This window comes from Lytechinus variegatus, chromosome 15, assembly GCF_018143015.1.
Source record: "Lytechinus variegatus isolate NC3 chromosome 15, Lvar_3.0, whole genome shotgun sequence".
In the NCBI taxonomy this organism is placed as follows: Eukaryota; Metazoa; Echinodermata; class Echinoidea; order Temnopleuroida; family Toxopneustidae; genus Lytechinus; species Lytechinus variegatus.
In genome coordinates, this window is record NC_054754.1 from 32480297 (window position 1) to 32503564 (window position 23268).

The 23268-nt window shown below is 35.7% G+C and overlaps 1 protein-coding gene across 3 annotated transcripts; it reads left to right on the forward strand.

Moving 5' to 3' along the window:
- The first annotated feature begins 811 nt into the window (after positions 1-811).
- Positions 812-22680, forward strand: LOC121428677 (sarcosine dehydrogenase, mitochondrial-like). Of its 3 annotated transcripts, none has more exons than XM_041625476.1 (16): positions 812-862; positions 2640-3052; positions 3650-3828; positions 5772-5951; positions 6396-6519; positions 7878-8083; positions 12192-12321; positions 12831-13008; positions 13797-13938; positions 14794-14877; positions 15241-15354; positions 15949-16087; positions 16569-16830; positions 17346-17605; positions 18919-19087; positions 20419-22680. In XM_041625476.1, exons 2-16 carry the CDS (start codon positions 2746-2748, stop codon positions 20681-20683), a joined length of 2739 nt encoding a protein of 912 aa, XP_041481410.1. In that variant the 5' UTR covers positions 812-862; positions 2640-2745; the 3' UTR covers positions 20684-22680. The 3 variants fall into 3 exon arrangements, with proteins under 3 accessions (XP_041481410.1, XP_041481409.1, XP_041481408.1); XM_041625475.1 differs by lacking the exon at positions 812-862 and adding an exon at positions 901-1245; XM_041625474.1 differs by lacking the exon at positions 812-862 and adding an exon at positions 901-1230.
- Positions 22681-23268: the final 588 nt, after the last annotated feature.

The window sequence follows — 23268 nt, forward strand, 5'->3', positions numbered from 1 at the left end:
GTGAGAGATAGAGAAGAGAGAAATAAGAGAGGATGGGAAAGCTAGTGAGGAAAGGAGTGAAGAGGAGGGAGAGATAGAAAGAATGAAGAGGTTATAAGAGATGGGTGATATGAGAGAAAGGAGAGATCATTAAACGGGCGGATCCAGGATTTTCCAAAAGGGGGCATATTTTCCCGAAGGCAAAAAAAAAGGTTTTCACCTAAAATTGAAGGTAATTCCGTTTGCATTTGAGAGCTGGAGTATTGACTAGACCAAAAGCTTCGGTCTCTGTTTTGTTGGTTGTTCAGCTGAACTTCGTTGGCTTCACTCACCAAGTACGAGGAGAAATAAAAAAAAAATGTTAAAAAACTCCTCGAAACAGACGGCTGCCAGCTGCTGTCTAGACTTATTGGAGATCGATTGACGATAAAGTGAGGAAGGTATAGTTTTTGTAGGCCTATATATTGGGAAATAGTGAAAATTTGATTGAAAAGGGATTTGTGCCTGTGCATGATTACTAGTACTACATCTAGAGAGGCCTGCCATGAAAACTTTGTTTTTTTCTTATGAAGAAGTAATAATTAACAGACTAGTACCGGTACATATAGGAAGTAAATTATCCACATTTCCTGACATCCCCCCCCCCAAAAAAAAAGACTGAAGGATTACCAGGAGGGCCCGAAACTTTTTGCACATCGTTTTCTTGATATAAAGTGAGGGCTGCGCCTATTCTGCCACTATTACAAGACTCGACAAGACATATGCCACTCCCACGATCGACCACACCCGGGCCACACCCACTTCTTGGCGATTTAGAGCTAGAGAGCTAGAGCGCGACGAAGTACCGGTATATCGACGACGCAAAGGCCGAGCTGAGGTTGAGGTAAACATTTTGTCGTTTCTACTTAATACTATCAGTTTGGAATGATTGTCTGCAATTAATTACGAATAGAGTAATCTGAGAATAGACTTTGACCTTCCACTGGTAAACCTTATTTGCTGACTGTGCAGTTTCTCTTTTGTGGAGCTGCCTTGGACGTGCATGATTAGCTTTTTACGAATAGATAAAGGCAAAGATTACTGGACCGTACCTTTGTCAGCTCAGTCGGCCGTGGCTCACCCGTACCACCCCAGGGCAGACATAACGTACTGTCTGTAGTGCAAAGCTGAGCTGAGTGATATCTCAAGATTGTCGGTTATTTCATTGTCCTACTTGTCAAATGCAGTTGCAATAGACTGTAGTGTAGTGACGTGAGTATATAGACTGTGAGTGTAACAAGTTAGGCCTATCTAATATATTCCACTCATGATATTATTCTGGGTGTTTCATTATTCATAAACAGTTATCAGTAGAGGCGCTGCTGTGCTGGTCAGAAAATTAAGATCATCCCAGTTTACAGGGCCTGTCTCAGTTTTCAAAGATTTCTTCACACAAGAAATCTAGGATAGTTCATCCTCCTGTCAAGTGCCGACACCAGTCAAGTGCGCTAGTCAATTAACGTACACATATGGCAAATCTTTTTATAAAAGGTATTGTTCTCCCAATTATCTTGTCTTGTCTTTCCATTAATTCCCACAATCATTATATTGATGAATATGGCATATGAACGTCAAGATTGACTTGACCTGAATTTTTCCGGGACCGGCAGGTGCAATAGACCGGGTGAACACCCTACTCTTTGACGAATAGTGTATTGTTTTTTTATTAACGTTCATAGGTTGTGACTCTCTTATACACAGAACCAAAATTTGCGTCCTTTCCGATGGACGGAGTGTTTTCCAACTGCATTCACGGTCAAACCTGTGGTGAGGCACACTGACACAACGCTATAGCATCAGATTTTTTTTGTTAAACACGTTTTGGCATGAGCGGGACTCAAACACCTCACGTTGAGATCTCTGTTTGCTGCCTCCTATGAAATTATTTAGGTGCATGATTTAATGTTACGTAGATCTAGTTCTGGTTTACTACTGCTGTGTGATATTTCCTTTTCAGTAAGGAATGTCCATGTAAAATATCACTGTTGTGGTAAATTACAAAAAGAATGATGGATATGGATTGCCTGTGGGGAAGGAAGGTGGAAAGCGGGATTAGCAGGAGGAAAGTACAGAGATACTTACCAGACAAAAGTTGGTGCAGGGCACGATGAAAATATAGGTAAACTAAAAAGCAGGCCAAAGAAACTTGAAGAATGTTGCTGTGATGTATATATGCTGGGATGTGAAGTATTCGTGGTGTAGATGTAGGTAAAACTCGAAGGGCGAACGGGCGAAGCAAAGTAGGTTTGTAGTAACAGACGTCCTCATCTCGCAACGGTCGCCTCTCCAAGTGATGATTTGATCCCTTAGCTGGCCTGACAATGCAGCCTTGCTGAGTTGTGCACCCAAGCATGGATGAATGCACAGGGCTTGAGGGTTTGGGTCTATTGATGTGTGCACACACCCATAGTCCATGTGCATGTATCCTCTATTCTCCATCCCATCCCACAGTACTATATGTAGGGAGCAGTCGCGCATGCCCCAGACTGTGGTGTGGTACATTTTACCACACTGTAAATGCAGTCCTCATGTACTTTAATTTCAGGGATTTACCTGCATATTCTTTTTTCATTATTTCTTGTACCAGAATTTTTATAAAATACTGTTTCTCATTCATACAGGATTTCTTGTATAAACTGGGAGGCTTTTAAAACCTTGGTAATCTTTCCCTTGTAAATTTGGGTGTGGATTTGAACTAAATAATAAACACGAAAAAAGTACAGGACAATGTGGCGAAGCGTTCATCGTTATGCATCCCGTCTACAACATCATCTAACAACATCCCAGACAGTCCGATGTACAGGACCGAGACACTGCAGCCAGACCACTCAGAGTGGTGTTCCGTACGAGACAAACCTTTCTTCAGTAGGCACCACAGAAAATATAACAGCGCCATCGTCAGCTGATGTGGTGATCATCGGCGGAGGGTCTGTTGGTTGTAGTACTCTCTATCATCTTGCTAAGCTTGGTGTCACCAATACTGTTCTCATTGAGAAAGATCAGCTTACCGCAGGGACAACATGGCATACTGCAGGTAAGGCAACAGAATGTGGTTTAGGTCTCCTCCCCCTTCTCCCCTTCTGATCTTGTTTGTAGACTGCACAACCAGTGGTGGATCCAGGGTGGCACATCCAGCCCAAGCCACCCCCTCCCTTTTGAGAGTCATATTAAGTGACTCTCAATATTTAAAATGGGAATATGCAGTTGTTCATAAATAAGTGATTACCCTTTTTTTTCTTTCTTTTTGCTTGTCAAATTTTTCTAGGAAAAATGTGGCATCCCCCCCTTGGAAAATCTTGGCTCTGTCCCTTTGCACAACCTTGCTAAGATTCAATACACGCACATTATATCAACATAAGCCTTGATATCGGTTTTTGAGAAAGTTATTCTCTAAATTAAATTCAAAATTTTTTTTTTTTTTTTTTTCATGGCTCCCTATTATTTTTAGGGGCCAAATGTGAGGGCTTAAGGTTTTGGTTGCAATTAACAATGAGCTTTTTAAATTTTTACTTTGTTAAACGGATCATTAACAATGAACTGTACGATCAGTTATATGGGCCCCTGGTCATATCAAGAACAATGAATATAAAATTATAGCTCTAGCATTCTGTTTTGTTTTATTGATTGACAGGTCTGGTGTGGGGGCTCCGCCCTTCGGATACAGAAATAGAGCTTCTCTGCTACATGAGACATCTTGTTGGAGATGTTCTGGAGGAAGAAACGGGTGTGGTCCCTGGTTGGATCAACAATGGTGGTCTCTTTGTTGCTTCAAATAAAGAAAGGCTTGATGAGTACAAGAGAATGGGCACGGTATGTGTTCTTGTGATTCTAACCCTCTAGTTACATGTATGTTTAAAGTATCTTTACCCAGGATGCAACATTCTAATTTTTAGGTCAGTGCTCATTAGAAACATTTTCCCATCCCTAAACCAACTCCTAGTTAACAATGGGGGGGGGGGGCAAAAGGGGCAATTGACCCCTCCTCTTTTTTTTATGTTGTCATGATTAAAGGTCAAGTCCACCCCAGCAAAATGTTGATTTGAATAAATAGAGAAAAATCAAACTAGCATAACACTGAAAATTTAATCAAAATCGGATATAAAATAAGAAAGTCATGGCATTTTTCACAAAACAGTGATATGCACAGATCAGTGACATGCAAATGAGTCAGTCGATGATGTCTATCACTCACTATTTCTTTTGTTTTTTATTGTTTGAATTCTACAATATTTCATTTTTTACAGATTTGAACATAGGTACCAACTTGACTGAATCATAATTTGACTGAACTTGACGGAATGCTAATTCCACATGTTCAGGGAGGAATTGATCACTATTTTGTTTGGCAATGAGGGGAAAATTTGATTATTGATTATTTCATATAATAAAATACAAAAGAAATAGTGAGTAGATGATGTCATTAGTCTCCTCATTTGCATACCAAACAGGATGTGCATATAACTGTTTTGTGAAATTAAGCAAAACTTTAAAATGTCTTAACTGTCTCATTTTATATCAGATTTTGATGAAATTTTCAGTGTTATGCTTGTTGGATTTTTCTCTTTATATTCAAATCAACTTTTTGTTGGGGTGGACTTGTCCTTTAAAGGGGAAGTTCACCCTGACAAAAAGTTTATTGTGAAAATAGCAGAAAAAATAATGAAAAATATTGCCGAAGGTTTGAGAAAAATTCATCGATTAATTAAAAAGTTATTAGAATTTCAATTATTTGATTTGTGACGTCATATGCGAGCAGTATTCCTACATAGCGAATGGTAAAAAATCAATGAAATGTCATTTTCTCAGAAAATTGAAAAATGGTTTTCACTGTAACTTTTGTATATCAATAGACAAATCATTTCACACCCGATCATGAATAGAAAACAAAAGCAAGTCATCACGAACCATATAAAATTTGAAATTCATGCATTTTATATTACATAACACATGGGGCAGCTGCTCGTTTATGACGTCACAAATCCAAAACTTTGAACTCTAATAACTTTCTTACTCTTTAACGGATTTTCCTCAAACCTTCACCAATATTTTTTAATATTTTTTCTGCTATTTTTACAACAAAGTCTTCTTCAGGGTGAACTTCCCCTTTAATGATCTTGTCTTCTATATGCATATGTGTAAAGCTTGCTTTTAATCTTTTATCAATGGGTCAGCTGGGGTCAATTAACCCCTTTTTTGGGGGGGGGTGGCTTGTGTTAAATCATGGATATGCAGCTTGATGTCAGCTTTATCCGGTTTCATATTGAAGGATGGTAAGGCTTTTGGGTAGAGTCAAATAAATACTCTTGCCTGAAGATACACTGAAGCTACATTCTTATAATACAGCTTGCTTTTATTGTAGGGCAGGGTGCTACATAACTTTTTAGAAGCACTTGCCTGGTCGGGCAAGTATAATTTTAAATAGTCGGAATATACTTGCCCGAAAAAATCCTTGAAAAAAGAGAAAATATTGCAGTTTTATAAACCATTGACCTTTTTATTCTCTCTTTTGACATGAACTGATGTATCATGAACTGATGTATCCTTGTTATTGCATTTCTTTTTCCAAAGTGATGTTATCTTGCCCGCCATGACCAAATTTAGGGTCGATATTTCCCTATTCAGGCAAGTAGTTTTGGTCTTTACTTCAAAACGCTTGCCCGAATTAAATTTTTACTTCCTTTGGGCAATCGGGTAAGTGCTTATGTAGCACCCTTAACCCCCCCCCTCCACTATAACCTGATTTCATATTGTAGGTTGGGAAAGCTTTTGGAGTAGAGTCCCACATCCTGTCACCTGAAGAAACCAAGAAGCTGTATCCATTGATGAACTGTGATGATATCTATGGAACATTGTACAGTCCTGGTGATGGGACCATAGACCCTGCTGGATTCTGTACTGCTCTTACTAGATCTGCTACCAAGGCTGGTGCAAAGGTAGATCAAAACATTGACTGCTAAATTCAAGAAAGATTCCTTAAATATACCTAAAATGAATCTGAATAATGATAGAAATTGCTTCAAAGTGATATTGAAAGATTGTTGTTCTTAATACACCTGATAAATAATATTTGCTGTAAAGTGATGGAATTTTCAAAATGATAAATTCTTTGAAATGTAAAATTACATTGTACACAGATGTAAGGGACTACACCATTGTCACCACTTTAACAGTTGCAGCTGTTAAATTTCTTATTTTGAATGTGAAGCTACTAAAAGAGCAATCCTTGGCATTTTGCCATTTATACATGATATTCTTTCTATATATGATTAGAATTCAAAGCTCACAATAATGATGTCATCTTAACCCCAATAAGATTTGCACTGGATATACCTGTGAAATCTGTCACTGAAAACTAATGTCATTGTGTTTAATTTCAGGTTCTTACATCATGCCATGTGACTGGTATACAAACTGGTCAAGATGATTTTGGTATTCATAGAGTTCAAGCAGTAGAGACATCAGGGGGTACCATTAAGACACCTGTTGTTATTAACTGCACAGGTAAGTGCTTTCCCCTTTTATTATAATTATATTAATCATAATTGTAATAATAGTTATGTTATTATTATTATCATCATCGTCATTATCATCTTGTAGTAGTAGTAGTAGAGTTCGAGCAGTAGAGACATCAGGGGGTACCATTAAAACACCTGTTGTTAGTAACTGCACAGGAAAGTGCTTTCACCTTTTATTATAATTATAATAATAGTTGTGTTATTATTATTATCATCATCATCATTATTATTGTTTTTTTATTGTATTAGTAGAAGTAGTAGTAGTTTGACATCACCTTTGCCTCAAGTGAAAAAGGAACTTTGAACCATCATGGGTCCCCCTCCCATTGAAGAGAGACTTTGTTCTCTTTAGAAAATGCCATTGTAAACTTTAAGCAGGAAACAGGGTTCAGAACCTTCAAGCTCTTATTCAAAGTACAATTATTCCATAATAACAATAATAATAGGCATTTATATAGCGCCATCTATCTACAAATATTCTATTCCAAGGCGCGTTATTATTATTACCCTGGCTTTAGCTCAAGCTGCCTTTCAGCACTCATGCATTGAAGGAATTAATCCTACCGGGCACCCACTCGCCTCACCTGGGTTGAGTGCAGCACAATGTGGATGAATTTTTTGCTGGAGGAAATTATGCCATGGCTGGGATTCTAAGCCATGACCCTCTGTTTCAAATACACTTCACTGAACCCACTTCTTGTTTATGCATTGTTACATTCAGATATGAAATCACAAAGTCCATGTTAACATAATTACACTCTATAGGAAGTATAGGAGATAAGTCAACACTTTTCCTCATTCACACCTAGATAGGACTACCCTTGAAATAGCTTTTATTTTTTTACTTTACTTTCACTTTATAATCCTAAACATTATTTCAGACATTTTGTAAGCATATATACCAGAACATAATTTACAAAGTATTTATAGATCCATTGATCCAAAATGCGACAAGTCAAGGATAACAGTAAAGTAAAGTTTAATACATTTTTTTTGTTCAGGTACACATTTTATTTTCAACCCGTGCATTTCTTTTTATCTTGCTTGGGTATTGGTTTATGATACCATTATTGATTTACTAATTATCACTGTAGGAAACAATGAGTGGGATTCAAAATGAAATATCGAATAATTGATTTACTAATAATAATAATACATGTAATTGAAACATCAATATTGGGTGGTCCTTTTCAGGACCAATACATGCCCACAAAAGATTACATGATGTACCGTAATGAAAACTACTACATTATTTCTTTGCCACCAATACCAACTTGAATTACCCTTGCAGTATTACTTTCAAGAATTGTTTTTACTCCCTGTTCCCCTTCCCCCTACATGTAGGTGTATGGGCCCCTAACATTGGAGCAATGGCCAACGTTGCTGTGCCCCTCCTGGCAATGAAGCATGCTTACATCGTCACTGAACGGATCGAGGGTATCCAAAACATGCCTAACGTCCGAGACCATGATGCATCAATCTATCTCAAGCTTCAAGGCGATGCCTTGTCTATAGGAGGATATGAAAACAACCCAGAGTTTATTGAGAAGGTAAGAGACAGGACCGTTTAGCATTAAGGTTAGCAATTGATCATGGACTCATTTTTACAATTGATCATACACAATATTAAATGCAATCAATAATAAAAATGGGCTTTATGATCGATCACTACGGTTTATCTTATAGGGCCCTGGTGAACACAGTGGAAAACTGTTTTACCAACCACCTGTGTAGAAGGACTACCTGTCTATAAAACCAAGTAGATTTAAATACATGCAGGGGTATGAGAGTTCAGATTTTTATCTGATTTCAGATTTTTTTTTCGATTTTCAGCTTAATTTCAGCTTTTTTTGGCTTTCCTCTGTACATAAAGAATGGGAGCTTGTTTTTTTTTCAGACTTTTTCACCACTCAGCTTTTTTCAGATATTTTTATTTATGACCACTCACACCCCTGTACATGTAATGTCATGCTTCATTTGCTATTTACTGAGTAATCATTCAATTTCTAGTAGAATGCTTCAGCATCTGACATTCATTTATGCATACAAAGAATATATTTTATACTTAGCAGTTATTTTGTTTGATTCTGGTCAAATTCAATGCATTCTTATAAGAGATAAGTCTGTGATGAGCAGAATGTATTATCTTTGGAAACATTTTGCTGACCCTCATTTCTATTTACGTATTGGATAACAGGAGATAAAACCCATTGGTATGCAAACAAACCCAATGGCCTGAGTATTCTGAAATCTATTGTAACTGTATGCCACATGCATTTTAACTGTTGCATAAATATGGAAATACAAAAATGTCAAATATTGATTGTTTCTTGTTTTACTGTGCTCTTTCCTTGTACTGTGAAGTTGATGACTACTATATTAGTTTTTAATCTGAGATGTTCATGAATGACTGGTGTGTCAAATGACCTGATAAATTGATCCTCATTTCTTAATGTGTTGTGACACAGTTGGCTATCCATAGTTAAACCACTAGTTTTAATTAAAGTTAAACCCAAGTTTAGAGTATAGACATATGGGATATTGTAGAATGCACTCTTCATGTACAGATGGCAGGACAAAGGTCATTAATGTGGATCATATATGATAAGCTATATGTATTCTGAAGCACTGTACCTTTATTACTAAACTAACGTGGTGGGTGTTTCATAAAGCTGTTCGTAAGTTAAGAGCGACTGGTGATCCTTTCTTATGGTAAATGTTATATTCAATGGCGATGGTTTAGTGCGTAAGAAAGGATCACCAGTCGTTCTTAAAGTCGCTCTTAACTTACAAACAGCTTTATGAAACGGCTCCCTGATGGTTTATGATGTCTCAAATATCCCAGGACTTTAATCATGTGAAATAAATATATTAGATATAATGAATGCATGTAGTCTTGATCACCCCCCCCCCATAAAGTATTCCATTCTTCTTGATATTTATGTCATTTCGATTCAATTGACAGTTGAAGTTGAAACTTTGTTACCAAAAACATGTATACATTGCAAAGACAATTCTATTGATGTATGTAAACAAGAAAATAATATCTTTGGTAAAAGGGGACCACAAAATAGCAATAGCTGCTAATCGGATGTGGCACCCTGTGCATATTACTGTATAACTCTTCAAATAAATGGATGGGTGATTCCATACGCGTCGTACGGGACATTTAGAGAACATTTAACAGTTTCTTAGAAGAAAAAAACTATAAATATTCCAGTAACTATAGGTGATCATCAATTACTACCAGAGTGTTAGAAAAACCAAGACTTAACATGACTTGAATTCACATCCTGTATAATACAGATTTAAAATAGTAATGTGTCGTACGGACGCAGAAAAAGCACTGGCTTTTTTAGAAACCTCAAGTTTGTACCCAAAAGTCTGTGAGTTGGGCAGATAAATTTCATAGAAACTGAACTCGAATTGACATTCAATTACCCAAGAACAAAAACATCTATAAAAGAAAGAAAAATAAACATTCATGAATAAATAAACCAAATTATAATTTTCGAGAACATTGTGGCGTACGGGACATCTCTAAATTGAAGCCAAACTTTCTTACTTTATGTCTCTTTGACTTCTTCAATCACATTATTTGGCTGATGATAATGATAATCCTATCAAACTAAGACATTCATTAGGTTAGAAACCGCTATTGGCTGAATATTTCTGTCAATATATCATAAACAAAATAATGTGTCGTACGGGACACTTGTGTGTTGTACAGGGCACTTCTGTGTCGTACGGGACACTGGTGTGTCGTATGGGACACTTGTGTGTTGTACAGGCACTTGCGTGTTGTGCTGGGCAGCCTGAATTAAACAAAATGAACTTTTTATCAATCAGAAGGAGCATTGCCCCTAAATTCTTCCTTTTTTATGAAAAATCTTTTAATAAGTAGTCATTCAGGACAATATAATTAAGTAACCTCAATATATACAATCGGGAGCAATAGTGTTATAATTTTTTTTCATGATGGGAAATGTACAAGTGTTCACAGCATTTTTACGAGCTGAAAAACTTGAGGTTTTTTGTAAAATTATTTATTTAGTGAATTAATTGATGATTTCCAAACACTATTTAAACAATGAATGAATGAAACTTTGTGTAAATTATAGGGCTAAAATGTTATAATTTTTTTATATAAAAAGGATATCTACATGATACATGTCATAACTGTCACTTGTAATTCCACAAAATATTTTCATCTAAAGAAATGCGGTTCTACTTTTTCAAACATTTTGTGAAACCATATGGTTTGTCTTATTTTCCAGATTTTTTTTACAACTTGAAAAAAGTAAGGAGTTTCAAAACTGTATATAAAAAATAGTGATCATCAAGGGAAGTCCAAATAGATGATCATGTTGATTGATATGTATTTTTTTACATCTTATAATAAATCCACATTAGCATGCAATAGGAAGTCATCTTCCAGGATAGGTTGAAATAATTATAAATGTTTTCTTTTCATGATCAATGAAAAGAAATTAACCTGCTCTGATCAGTGAAAATCACCAGTTTAACTGAAGGGATTCACAAAAGAATAAGCCAACATGAAATCAATTAAAATGTTTAGAATCACCTATTTCATGTTCTATGGAGATAAACAAAGTACTTTTTCAGTTCACTTACTTTAATCAATTAAATGTATTTAAATATGCCTACTATTTATGGTTTCTGAATCCAAATCCTGCAATTAAATACATTATATATTGTGTGTTGTGCGGGACATGTCCCGTACGACACACGCTGTGTTGTACGGGACAACTTTTAATAGGACAATAATTGAAAAATGAAGGGCAGTAATAAGATCATTATGGGATAAATCGATCACCCATGAGTCAAAGAAAGAGAAACTGATTTTATGAAATTGCATCATCAAAAATAAAATTGTAGGAAAAACTTTTGCATTGTCATGTGTCGTACGGGACATTGAGAAAAAAAGTTCAGAAAAATCATGGCTGTCTCTATTATGGATCATGAAAATGTTGTAGATATTATTTGGAACATTTAATGATATATTATTCTATTGACCTGCAATATTTTCAATCTTCTCGTGCTTTGCAAATGATTGTTTCAGGCGGTTTTTGTACTTGACTATTCAATTAGCAAAATTATTGCAAATTTAAAATTCCATTGTTCCCCCAATTAAAACTATATCTGTCTTCATTTTAGGTTAAAACTCATAATTTTCATAAAATGTAGGTATCTTAGTAAAATATTACACTACTTATGACTTATTGAAAGCATGTTGAACTAATTCAATAAGTGTACAATGGGCCATAAAGATTGGATTAAAAAAAACATATTGACATATTTACAGGCATGTATATACACTATAGAAACATTTTAGTCAGTTTCATTAAATTCTTGCATTAACTTTTCCTTCAGTGATTTTTGAAAGGAATTAACTGATGTTTTAAGTTTGATTTTTTATGGTACAGTATTCCACATTTCAGATCCACAAAATGCACTTGACCTAATAATTGCAGTTATTTATTCTTGATTATAACAATGCAAAAAATAAAGTAATTTGTAAATGTAATTAAAACTGAAAATAAAATGGAGAACTATGAGAATCAAACTGCAAGGCCTAAACGCAGTTCCCAAACATAGAAAGGATAAAAAGAATTTTTTTTTCTTTCTTTTGTTCAGATGAGTAACGATTTTGCCTTCTCTCTCTACGATCTTGACTGGGATGTCTTCAGCGTTCACATTGACGGTCATGTCCATCGTGTTCCTGTCATTGGAGAGACAGGTATCAAGTCTACAGTGTGTGGCCCAGGTATGTATGTTTGTATGTATAGGCTTGTTCACATTGACCATCATTGTTATTGGTGAATCTAAGATGTCTCCCAGGTACCTTCATGTTATTATTATAGTTGAGAGCAACCTGAATTGCCTTGATTTTTGTTGTGAATCTTGCTATGTGTATGGGCTTGTTCAGATTTGATGCAAACTTCCAGCATTTGCTTAAAGTCAAACAAACCATCCCACTTGTATTTATACTGAATGCACATCAATTTGTAACCTTTCAAATTTAACACCTTTATGCTCTAATTTTTCATACAAACTCAAAACATTTTTTTTTCACCCAATATTATATAATTTTGGTTTAGGCTATTAGCCTGATGGCTCTCCCTCTTCCACTCTGTTGACGAATGATATTACCAGCACTTAAAAATGTTTGTACTAAGTACTTTAAGAATGTCACATATTGTAATCATTATCATTATTATGTTCGATGTAATGCTGTCCTTTCTGAACCCATATCATTGTTTTGGGGTTTTTCAGAGTCTTTCACTCCGGATCACAAACCACTGCTCGGTGAGGCACCTGAATTAAGAGGTTTCTACCATGGATGTGCCTTCAATAGCTCTGGTCTTATGCTTGGAGGAGGGTGTGGCAGGGAGCTTGCTAAATGGGTGGTCAATGGAAGGCCAGACCTTGACATGTATGGCTATGATATCAGGTGAGAACTGAAACAAGTGGGTCAAAAGTTTACTAAACTTTCAAAATATCACACGGAGATAGGGATGTTCCATACCCAACCACGAGGCTATTGCTAGTTTGAGCAGTAGCGTAGTGAACCTAAGATTCTGAGTTAGCTATTGTCTTAGATATGATGCTGGGGCAAGTAGTAAATGACAATCTGGAGCCCATCTTACAAAGAGTTATGATTGATCAAATCAATTGTAACTCTATGGAAATCCATCAGTGTCAAATTTTTCTGCAGGAAATTTGCACAATGTCCTTTAATCGTAAACGAAGAGAAGCACAGTAAATTTTTAAGAAAAAAATGAATGCATGAATATACATCATAGCTAGAAAATATTCTGAACAAAATGCATAATACTTGTTGATGTTGATCTGATCAATCGCAACTCTTTGTAAGATGGGGCCCAGATGGTCATTTTTACATTTTTGTACACATTTATTGGAAAAAAATATGGGGTTAAACCTCCATTCCAAACCTGTGTCACATATACATATGTTGCATTTTGATATCATGAGTAAGACATGCAACGTTTAAAGCAAATTATGTCTTTGATTTCAGCGCTTTTGAACGATGGTCGAAAGCCTTTAGAAATATCAATATTGTTATTGTATTTTATATAGTAGGTATTTCATACCTCTACCCACCCTGCTGGTTTCCACAATGTATTTCTTTTATCAATCTGGATCAAACTTATCTGTAACATTGAGCCGGAAATAATCTAACAATGAAGATCATTATGTCTCATGATCTTACATTTTTAGGCGGTTTTCAAGATCTCTTGTTTATGATAAGGCATGGATCAAGGAGAGGAGTCATGAAGCGTATGCTAAAAACTATTCCACAGTGTTCCCCTATGACCAACCATTAGCAGGAAGAAACAAGAGAAAAGATGCCCTTCATCAGGTAAGTAACCCCCTATGATCAAACTTTAGCTGGAAGAAACAAGAGAAAAGATGCCCTTCATCAGGTAAGTAACCTCTGTGAACAAGAAGTCTTTCAGGAAAGTCATTCCATAGGAGGGTTTCATGAAAACGGTTTGTCAGTGATGCTTACTGACAACTCTGGCTTAGTGAAATCCTTGCGTCTGATTGGCTGAGAGCGTGTTTACTTCTTGCTATCACCAACAAGATGCTGAAATGATGCCCAGGTTTTGCTGAAAAAGCTATTGATTAAGATTTCAAAAAGATATTCAAGACACATGGATAGAACAAAGACGATTGAATTGTTTTGGTCTGAGCTCAACAACTGGGAAATTATGAATCAATAATCGGAACTTTCTATTGAATTCCAAAATGTTTCATTGGGGAAATCTGTCTTCTTCAGATGGTAGAAAGTGTCTGCACCAGGTTTTGGATGCTTCTTTGTGGCCTTGGAGGGAGGGGGGTGGATTTGTTAGATTTCTAGTTGATACATAATACACTCTCGCTTGATGCAAGAGTTGACAATCATTGTCTTACACAGCTCCATGATTTGTCCAAGTATGACTGAAAAACATCCACTTTTCTTCTAATAGTGGAAAGTAAAGGCAAAAATGTTATTGTAGCTTTGCCAGAATTGTATTCTACCATTGTAACTAGCTAATGACGGCTCTTTTATTCCTTTGAAGTCATCCTAGAACCAATCTTGTCATCTCTTTCACATTTTCTTTTTTCCTTTTTATGTCTTGGTTTTCTTTTTTCAACTCCTTTGCAAAAGTACGTTTCTCTGAAAAATCAGATTCCTATAATTATTTTATTTCGTTCAATCCTTTTCTTGTAGGTATTATTGGATGCTGGGTGTGTATATCAAGAAGCTCTTGGATGGGAAAGACCAGGGTATTTCACACCAGAGGGAAAAGCAGAGGTTTGTAAATCCATTGAAAGATAAATTGTAATGATTGGTGAGATAATTGTTTATGTTAAAGAGTTACCAAGATATTGTTTGTTTGTTTTGATGAATCTGGAAATGTGTCGATTGATGCTGTTTATACTTGTGGTATAATATGAATACCAGTACTTGATATTGAGAATTGTGTTGATCGTTATTGCTTGTCATACTTTTCGTGCAATTATTACTTTTTGTTTAAGTTCTCCTAATTCATAAAGTGGCATTGACTTGGTGTCTATCTTAGGAATCTCATTCATTAGGCCAATGTTTCATAAACAACCAGATTTATATGCAATTTGGTAAGGAAGGTCATTATTGTTTATTTTTTAAAATCTACAGTTGAAAGATTATGATTACTATGGAAGCTATGGAAATGAAGCTCACAAAGACTATGCCTATAACAACAGACTACTAGATGACTATACTTTTGAATTCCCCAAACACCATGATGTGGTAAGTATTCTGTGTTGTAGTTGTTGAAAATTTATTATCATTATTATTATTAATGTTTTTATTCTTTTTATTTTTTATTTATTCATTCATTATCATTATTCTATTTTTTTCGGGGGGGGGGGGGGGGAGGAGTTTCAGACAGCTTTGCTGAATAGATATCAAATTGAACAGAAAATTTTGTTGAAAAATATTTTCATTTAAATGAGGCATTATTCTCTATGTCAAACTCATCATCACATCGTTCCCTAGATACAACTTTTATTTTACTCCATATTTATATGTTTGTTAGTCCTTACTTTACTGCCCTGTTTGTGTGTGACAACAGTTGGCATGTCATGAAACACATTGTCTGTTGCTCTGTATATCACCTCAGCGATACCCCCCCTTCCGAAAAAAACAAATTCTTCCTCTTGAGCCACTTTGCTTTAAAAGTTGAGATCCATTGTTAGATACATTGCTTCACACAAGAGGACACTGCTTGCCAGCTATATATGCTTGAATACAAAGATCTGGTAGAAGTGGGCAGACTAGAAGAATATGCATAATTGAGGTGGACTTGCCTTATAATAATATTATATAATATTATTATTGTAGATTGGCAAGGAATGTTTAGCAGCTAGGAATGCTGTAGCAGTCTTCAACATGTCTTACTTTGGTCAGTTTTATCTGACCGGTCCAGATGCTCAGGCCACTGCAGACTGGATCTTCACCAATAACCTTGATAAACCTGTAGGTAGGTATATACACTTTGAAGACTGTATTGAAAATTATGATCTGTTTAGAATATCTACCTCTTTCGTTCCTATGGAAATGTTGAATTATAATCATTTTGAAATACAAGCCAACATTTCCATTTTGGTTCATTTACCGTGGAAACATTCTGTTATGAAAAATTTTCACAGAAAATTTACTTCTTCCAGCTTTTTAGCTAGAAAGACTTTATTGAATGAGAATGAGAAAAAAAAATAATTAATCTTCTCTTGAGCCCATCTTGTGAAAGGGAAATTCCATGAAATAGTCCAAATTTTTGTTTACAGTTTCAGAAGGTCAGGCAATACATACATATGCATGAGTATTCATCATAAAACAAAACAGTTCAAACTGACATTTTAATTCTAGATGATAGTTTTGCCTGTTTTCCCTAGATGAGATAAGTCAACAACCCTTCATTAAATGGGGGCCTTTGACTCAGTAATTGCTTTGATCATCTTTAGGTTCAACTGTATACACATGCATGTGCAACAAGGCTGGAGGCACTGAGGGAGATCTCACAGTCAGTGTCATTGACTCCATGCCAGTCTCCAGCCCTCTGGGTTCAGACTTTGATGGGCGGGGCTTCTATGTGGCAGCTGGAGGGGGCGTGGCTGAGCATGTCAAGTCCCACATGCAAACAGAGATCCAAGATAAGAGGTTTAATTGTCAGATTGTCGATGTCACCAATGAGATGGGAGTGATCAGTATTCAAGGACCAAAAAGGTGAGAATTACATCAAGTTATTTTAAGTATTGTGTTAGTGTTGGTGTTAGTGTTGAAATCATAAATTGAGCCTCCCGATATAACTCCAACCCTATGGTTTACAATAATGATACTGAAGACATTGGGTGATTCTTAAGATCAGTGTAGGTGTTGTTTTTTATGTTTGAAGCATGATTAAAATAACCTTCACACTTAATCTGATTTTGGGTGTTTTTTAAAGGTCAAATTCACATTAGAGATGACGTTGCTGGCTTTCCATAGTTGTAATTAATTGGGTCAATCATAACTCTTTGTAAAATGGGGCCCAGTCCTGTTTTTCTCAATTTTTTCTGCTTTTAGCAAAACTAGCTTGTTATACTTGTCGACTTCCCCTTTAACTTGCACAGGGACATGGGCAGGTCTTGACTCTGAATTCATGATTATTAAACAATATCTTGTTCAATTTGATATCCAAATGTCATTAATTGGTATTGCTATTTATACGCTCTCCAATATATCCATTCTTTTTTTAATAGTCGTGAATTACTCCAAGCCCTTGCCACAGATGTTGATTTCAGCAACGAAGCATTCCCTTTCTCAACCCACAAGATCATGACGATAGCAGGTCACCAGGTACGAGCAATAAGATTGACCTTTGTTGGCGAGTTAGGTTGGGAGCTTCACGTACCAAACGATGCAGCTGTAGACGTTTACCAAGCCGTCATGCGAGAGGGCGCCAAACACGGCATTGCTAATGGAGGTTACAGGGCTCTGGATTCTCTCAGTTTGGAAAAGGGTGAGATTTTGTTTCTGTTTAAGATTTTTTATTGAAAAATATTGAAGAATGGTGAAAGGTTGGGTAGGAGATCAAAGAACAGAAAAGATTGAAGCTTCTTTAGCATAATGGATCTTACTGCAACTGCATAATGTAAATTTAGAAAACAAACATGGTATTAAACAGCAAAGAGAGTTTCCATTACAGAATGTGTTCAATAGAGGTAGAGTAGTGGTTTTGAAATCCAGCACTAATTAAGTTTGAGACCAAGTCTATACACTGGTGCTCTTCATAAGGTACAGGTATAATCCTGGTCCCTCAGAGAGGATATAAAGCAATCAGTGTTAAGATTGCCTACAGACATCCATGCATTCTTCTCAGTCACAACATCAAATTGCAGAGAATTAAGATAATGAGGAAAGAAACTCACTCTCCTATGTTCTGATATAAATGTAGTAATTTGTGATGTAGCAATGTGATGCTTATTGCTGTGGAAATGGAAACTGAAGTTCAATTTTCTATGGTATCTTAGATCTAATGTAAAATGATCCCTGCTAAAACAAGTTCATTTGAAGGTCACAATTAGCTGTTTGTCCCGAATTCAACAATATATCTTGCTTGTATTAGACTACAGACTTGTATAGTGATTAGAACAGTGACACCCACCTTATAAGTGAACTTTCATGTAGGAATGATGCACTGTGCAGGCCTGCCAACCAGTACGTTTTGGGCGTATTAAGTACGTTTTTGGAACCAAAATACGGCAGTACGTTTTTTTCTTTCAAAAATACATTTTTGTAAAAAAAAAAATATATATATATATATATATATATTTTTTTTTACAAAATCGTAATTAAGAAAAATCATCTCTATATGTCTCTATTTCATAAAACTTACACAAATATGGTTATTAGATCAATGAAATTTCAGATAACTTTTTTTTAATCATTTTGTTAAAACCAGGGTGAAGGTATACACATGTTTCAATGTTGTTTTTTTTTTCATCTGCAAGAGCAGTGCGCATTTTAGCTTGCACGCAGCTTGGGCGCGGTGATGAGCGAGTGCGCCTCGCAGTTTCATTATGAAATACACTATTTTGGGGGAAAAATACACTTTTTTATCACAGAATACAGTTTTTCATTCCCTGAGGTTGGCAGGTCTGACTGGGTGCTCCTTCGTTGTAGGAGAGTTTGTCATTTCTGTCTTCTTTAGCTTATTGGCAGTTATTGCATGCAGACATTTATACTGAAGAAATAAAGTATTATGAAAGAAAAAAAATTTGACATTCTATATGATTGGAGGGGTAATTATGAATATCCATTTGTTTTCCTCAGGCTACAGGCATTGGCATGGGGACCTCCGTTCTGATGACACCCCTCTGGAAAGTGGACTAGGCTTCACATGCAAGCTTAAGATGGATACTCCATTCTTGGGGAGGGAGGCTTTGGAAAAACAAAAGGCTGAGGGACTGAAGAGAAGAATAGCATGCTTCACTGCTGATCCGTAAGTTATATGTATAAATCAAATATGATTACTGAAAATAATTGGCGCAGGAATACCAGTTTTAAACATCTGTTTCGTAAGGTCGACTAATACTGAAATCTTTAAAAAAAATCACAGAAACAGACACCTTTTTATTCTCACCTGCCCCACCCCCACCATCACCACAAAAAAGAAGATAGAGAAAAACCTCCCAAAGCCCAGGAAAGGGAAGGGGGGGAATCCCCAAGCTCATGGATAAGAACTAGGCCCGTTTCGGGTACACGTGTACACGTGTACACGCACGGTCAAGTCAGTGCACGTGTACTAAATTCCATCACCGTGTACACGGTAGCATCTGCATAAACAAGCTCACAGCCTCACATTAAATCTTACTTTAGTTCTCAGACACTGCACATGTTTTAATTACTAATATGTCAACATATTTCAATTAATCCAGAGTGAGTTCACTTCCAAAATCGCCAATTTAATCCACATTCTTTCTGGAGACTCACGTTTTTGTACCACGAAATCGGCACGAAATGGGTCTGCTCCGGTCTCAAAAGCTCGAAAGCGTTGCTCAATCACACTCAGAGTCAATTTGAGAATCACCAATTGCGATAGCGATCATCGCTACAACTTACGTGTTATACGCTCGCACACAAGCCTACAAACAAACGCTCTTCAAATTGGCAACATAATAATGAAAATTGATCGATAACTTCAGTTACACTTATTCTGCAGCGATCTGTGCATGCATGTACGGTACAGTATACAAAATGCGCATCCACCGAGTGTCGGCGATAGCTAGGGCCCTGCACTGATTTTCTTTTGCATTCTTTATTAATTTAATGCGCTGCTAAGCCGAGTAAACTTTTAATTTGCACCAATTTTTGTGGATTGATACTTCAAACTTCTCAGGTAAGCTTAAAAACCGTGACTTAGGCTATATAGACCCCTTTTTATGACATATTGATGCGGGTCCGTGTCGACATGAAAACAGAACTCGCTCTCACAGTGTTTACAACGTGTACACGTGTACACGACCGAAAAACACGCCGTGTACACGTGCATCAAAAATGGACTTTCAAAACGGGCCTAATAAGAACAGGGATGGCGATTGGGACTGAAGAGAGAGTCACTGAAAACAACAAATTATTTCGCTAATGAAAAATTGGTATCTCAAGTTCATATTTCTTATACCAAAATTGAGTTCATTAAGTTCAGCTGATGGATAATTTTTCCAGCTTCAAATGTGAATCGGTAGCATTGTGAAGCTTTTAATAATGATTATGACCCTCTCTCTTTCTTTATGGTGAAAAATTTAGATTTCTTCTTTTAATTGATTTCTTTAGATCACTAGCCCTTCTTGGGATGGAGGTTATACGTCGCAACGGTGAAGTTGTCTCCTACTTCCGTCGGGCTGACCATGCCTTTGCTCTGAACAGAGGTATAGGGTATGGATACGTGCAGAAACCAGATGGAAGTACTGTAACTAATGCATATCTTAAAGAAGGAGAGTATACAGTAGAGAGAATGGGGGAGATTTTCCCTGCTCAGATTCATCTTAAAACACCTTTTGATCCAAGCAATAATAGAATCAAAGGCATCTATGAATGAATAAAATGTTTACATGTAAGCAATGCTTTTTTTAATGATATGATATGTAGGTGTAACAAGCCTGTTAATTTTTGTGTTTCATGAAACGGTTTCATGACAATTGCTCTGATCTGCATGTTAATCTAACATAAAATCTATCCGTCAAAACTAAATTATTTTATTTTTTTATTCAACATATTTATACAGGATTAGAAAGAAACAATTGATTCAGCAAGGCTGTTTTCATTGATGTCCTGTTAAAACACATATATACATACATAAAAATCATTTCCAGTTAAAACGATAGAGATTTTAAAAATAAAGGATGGTATGAACTAAAAAGCTGAAGTAGATTCAAAGAAGATTATGTCAGACCAGCATCAGATTAAAAAGAATGATAGGAAAGTCAAAGTGATGTGCGGGTAAATTGATTATCATGTTGGCATTCTCTCATTAATTATATAATTGGAAGTTATGTAAGAAGAAATACAATAATCAATGACTTTTGATAATACTAAAGTATTATCACATCCTTCAACTAAATTATAGGACTTTTTCACAAGATTATTATGTTTTCAAAAACTGAAGGGAATATACAGGCTATTACAGTGTTATATTTCTTATCATAATGTAAAATTATGACATTGTTCAGAGTTGAATTGCAGTACTCTTTAAAGGCAATTCCATGAAGTATATATATATCTGATCCCTTATATGAGGAACTTTCTATTGAAAATTGAAAATCATGGACCCCTTCGAAAAACAGCATTTTGCTGATAGGGTGCTCCACATATGAATAGTAAATAAATGAAAAAATAAAATGAAATTATTTGTGTTTGTTTTCTAGTTATGATGATATATAATGCTGTCAAATGATCATGAAAATGTTCCTGAAGTGAAGTCAAGAAAAATAATAGGGTTTGGATTTACAAACTGGTTGATTATTTTATGGATTTGCAAAAGTGGATATGTGTTTCAACTTTGGAGTACATCACTGTATAGTACCTGTATGTCTTTATTATTATGTAAAATTATATAACACTCTTTGAGAGTTGAAAAATAGGACTTATTAAGACTTGTTCAGACAAGGCAAGAAAGCGTGTATTGTAAAAAAAAGTCAGCCGGAATGTACTAAACAATTTTATTCTAATGCAATGTGTGTTATTGATATTAAAGTCGAGTGAATGCATTCCAAAGATAGGCAATATGTTGACATTATGATCAAGTTCTCACCTTCCCTCTTTCCTATCACACTGTCTGTATTTTTTTTACAGCTCTGCCCCTCATCTAAACATATCTAAACACCTGAGAAATAGTTCTGAACTTTCACTGCCATTCTAATTCAATTCATTTATTCTTTTCCATTAAAAACAACAACATTAAAAACAACAAAATATGTACATTTGAAAAACAAATGTAGATACATAAATAGATCAAATACATAAGCATAGTAAATTAATATTGTAAGTGATAAAAATAAATGGAAAATGGAACACCTGTAGAAAGCTTTTTAAAAAAGCTTTTAAATGGCATTAGACTTTTCGGGGTAGAATCTGCCAGTCAGGTATCCCAGGGTTCAATTGCAGCTTATGACTTTATGCAGTTCCATTTATGTCCATCAGATGCAGTAATGCGATTCTGTCAGCCAACTGTCATGTCAAAAATCTTTGGAAACTGTTTCTTTTCAGCAGCTTCTTTTTGTCTTTTAATATATATAAAAAATAATTCTGTTTTTAAAAAAGCATTGAAAATGTCTTGCACAAAACTATTATATTCTCATGTTTTACCTTTGAGGGTACAGAGCTGAAAAGGTCAACAAAACAAAGTTAAGAAAGTTCTCTTGCATACCATTTATATCATACTTTGATTTGCTTCCTTTTTTTATGTAAACACTTTTGTTCATTTCCATGTCTCTGAATTTTTAACTGAACATGATACAGTCACACACAAGGTGATTTTCATGTTTAGACTTCAGGGTTCTCAGCCCATCAGGCAAAATTATTTTACTTAGATAAAAATACCACAAATCAGGGAAAAATGCCTCAAATGAAGAAAAAATCAGGGAATTTCAATCAGCCCAGAAGTTGAAAGCACGGTAGTCATACTTATGTTATATTTTGTTGCTTATGAATACAACATCCATTGAATGACTGATATATATTGAATAATTTATATGAAAACAACATCCATTGAATGACCGATATATACACAACAAAAAAAGTAAGTCCCCCCTAAATCAAACTGCTGTAACTTTTGAACCAAATAATTTTGAGATATGATATTTCATGGGTGGTTTTATACACTCATTAAGCAACTCCTGGGGAAAAATGAGATTGATCGGTTGAGTCATGCATGAGTAATTAAAGATTGAATTAAAAATGACCATTTTTGAAAGTCACAAGAGTCGTTTTTCAGATTGTGCAAATACAAAGTTGGGCAAAAATTGTTTTTAGGTGAACTTTATAGTGTTATGCTGTTTTACTATCCATCATTTAACCATTTCAGACCAAATTTTGATATCGTATGTTCATGGTTGAGTGAGCACGATGTATTGCAGGGGCCGCGGAAGCGGGGAGGGGGGGGGGCTGGGGGGCTTCAGCCCCCCC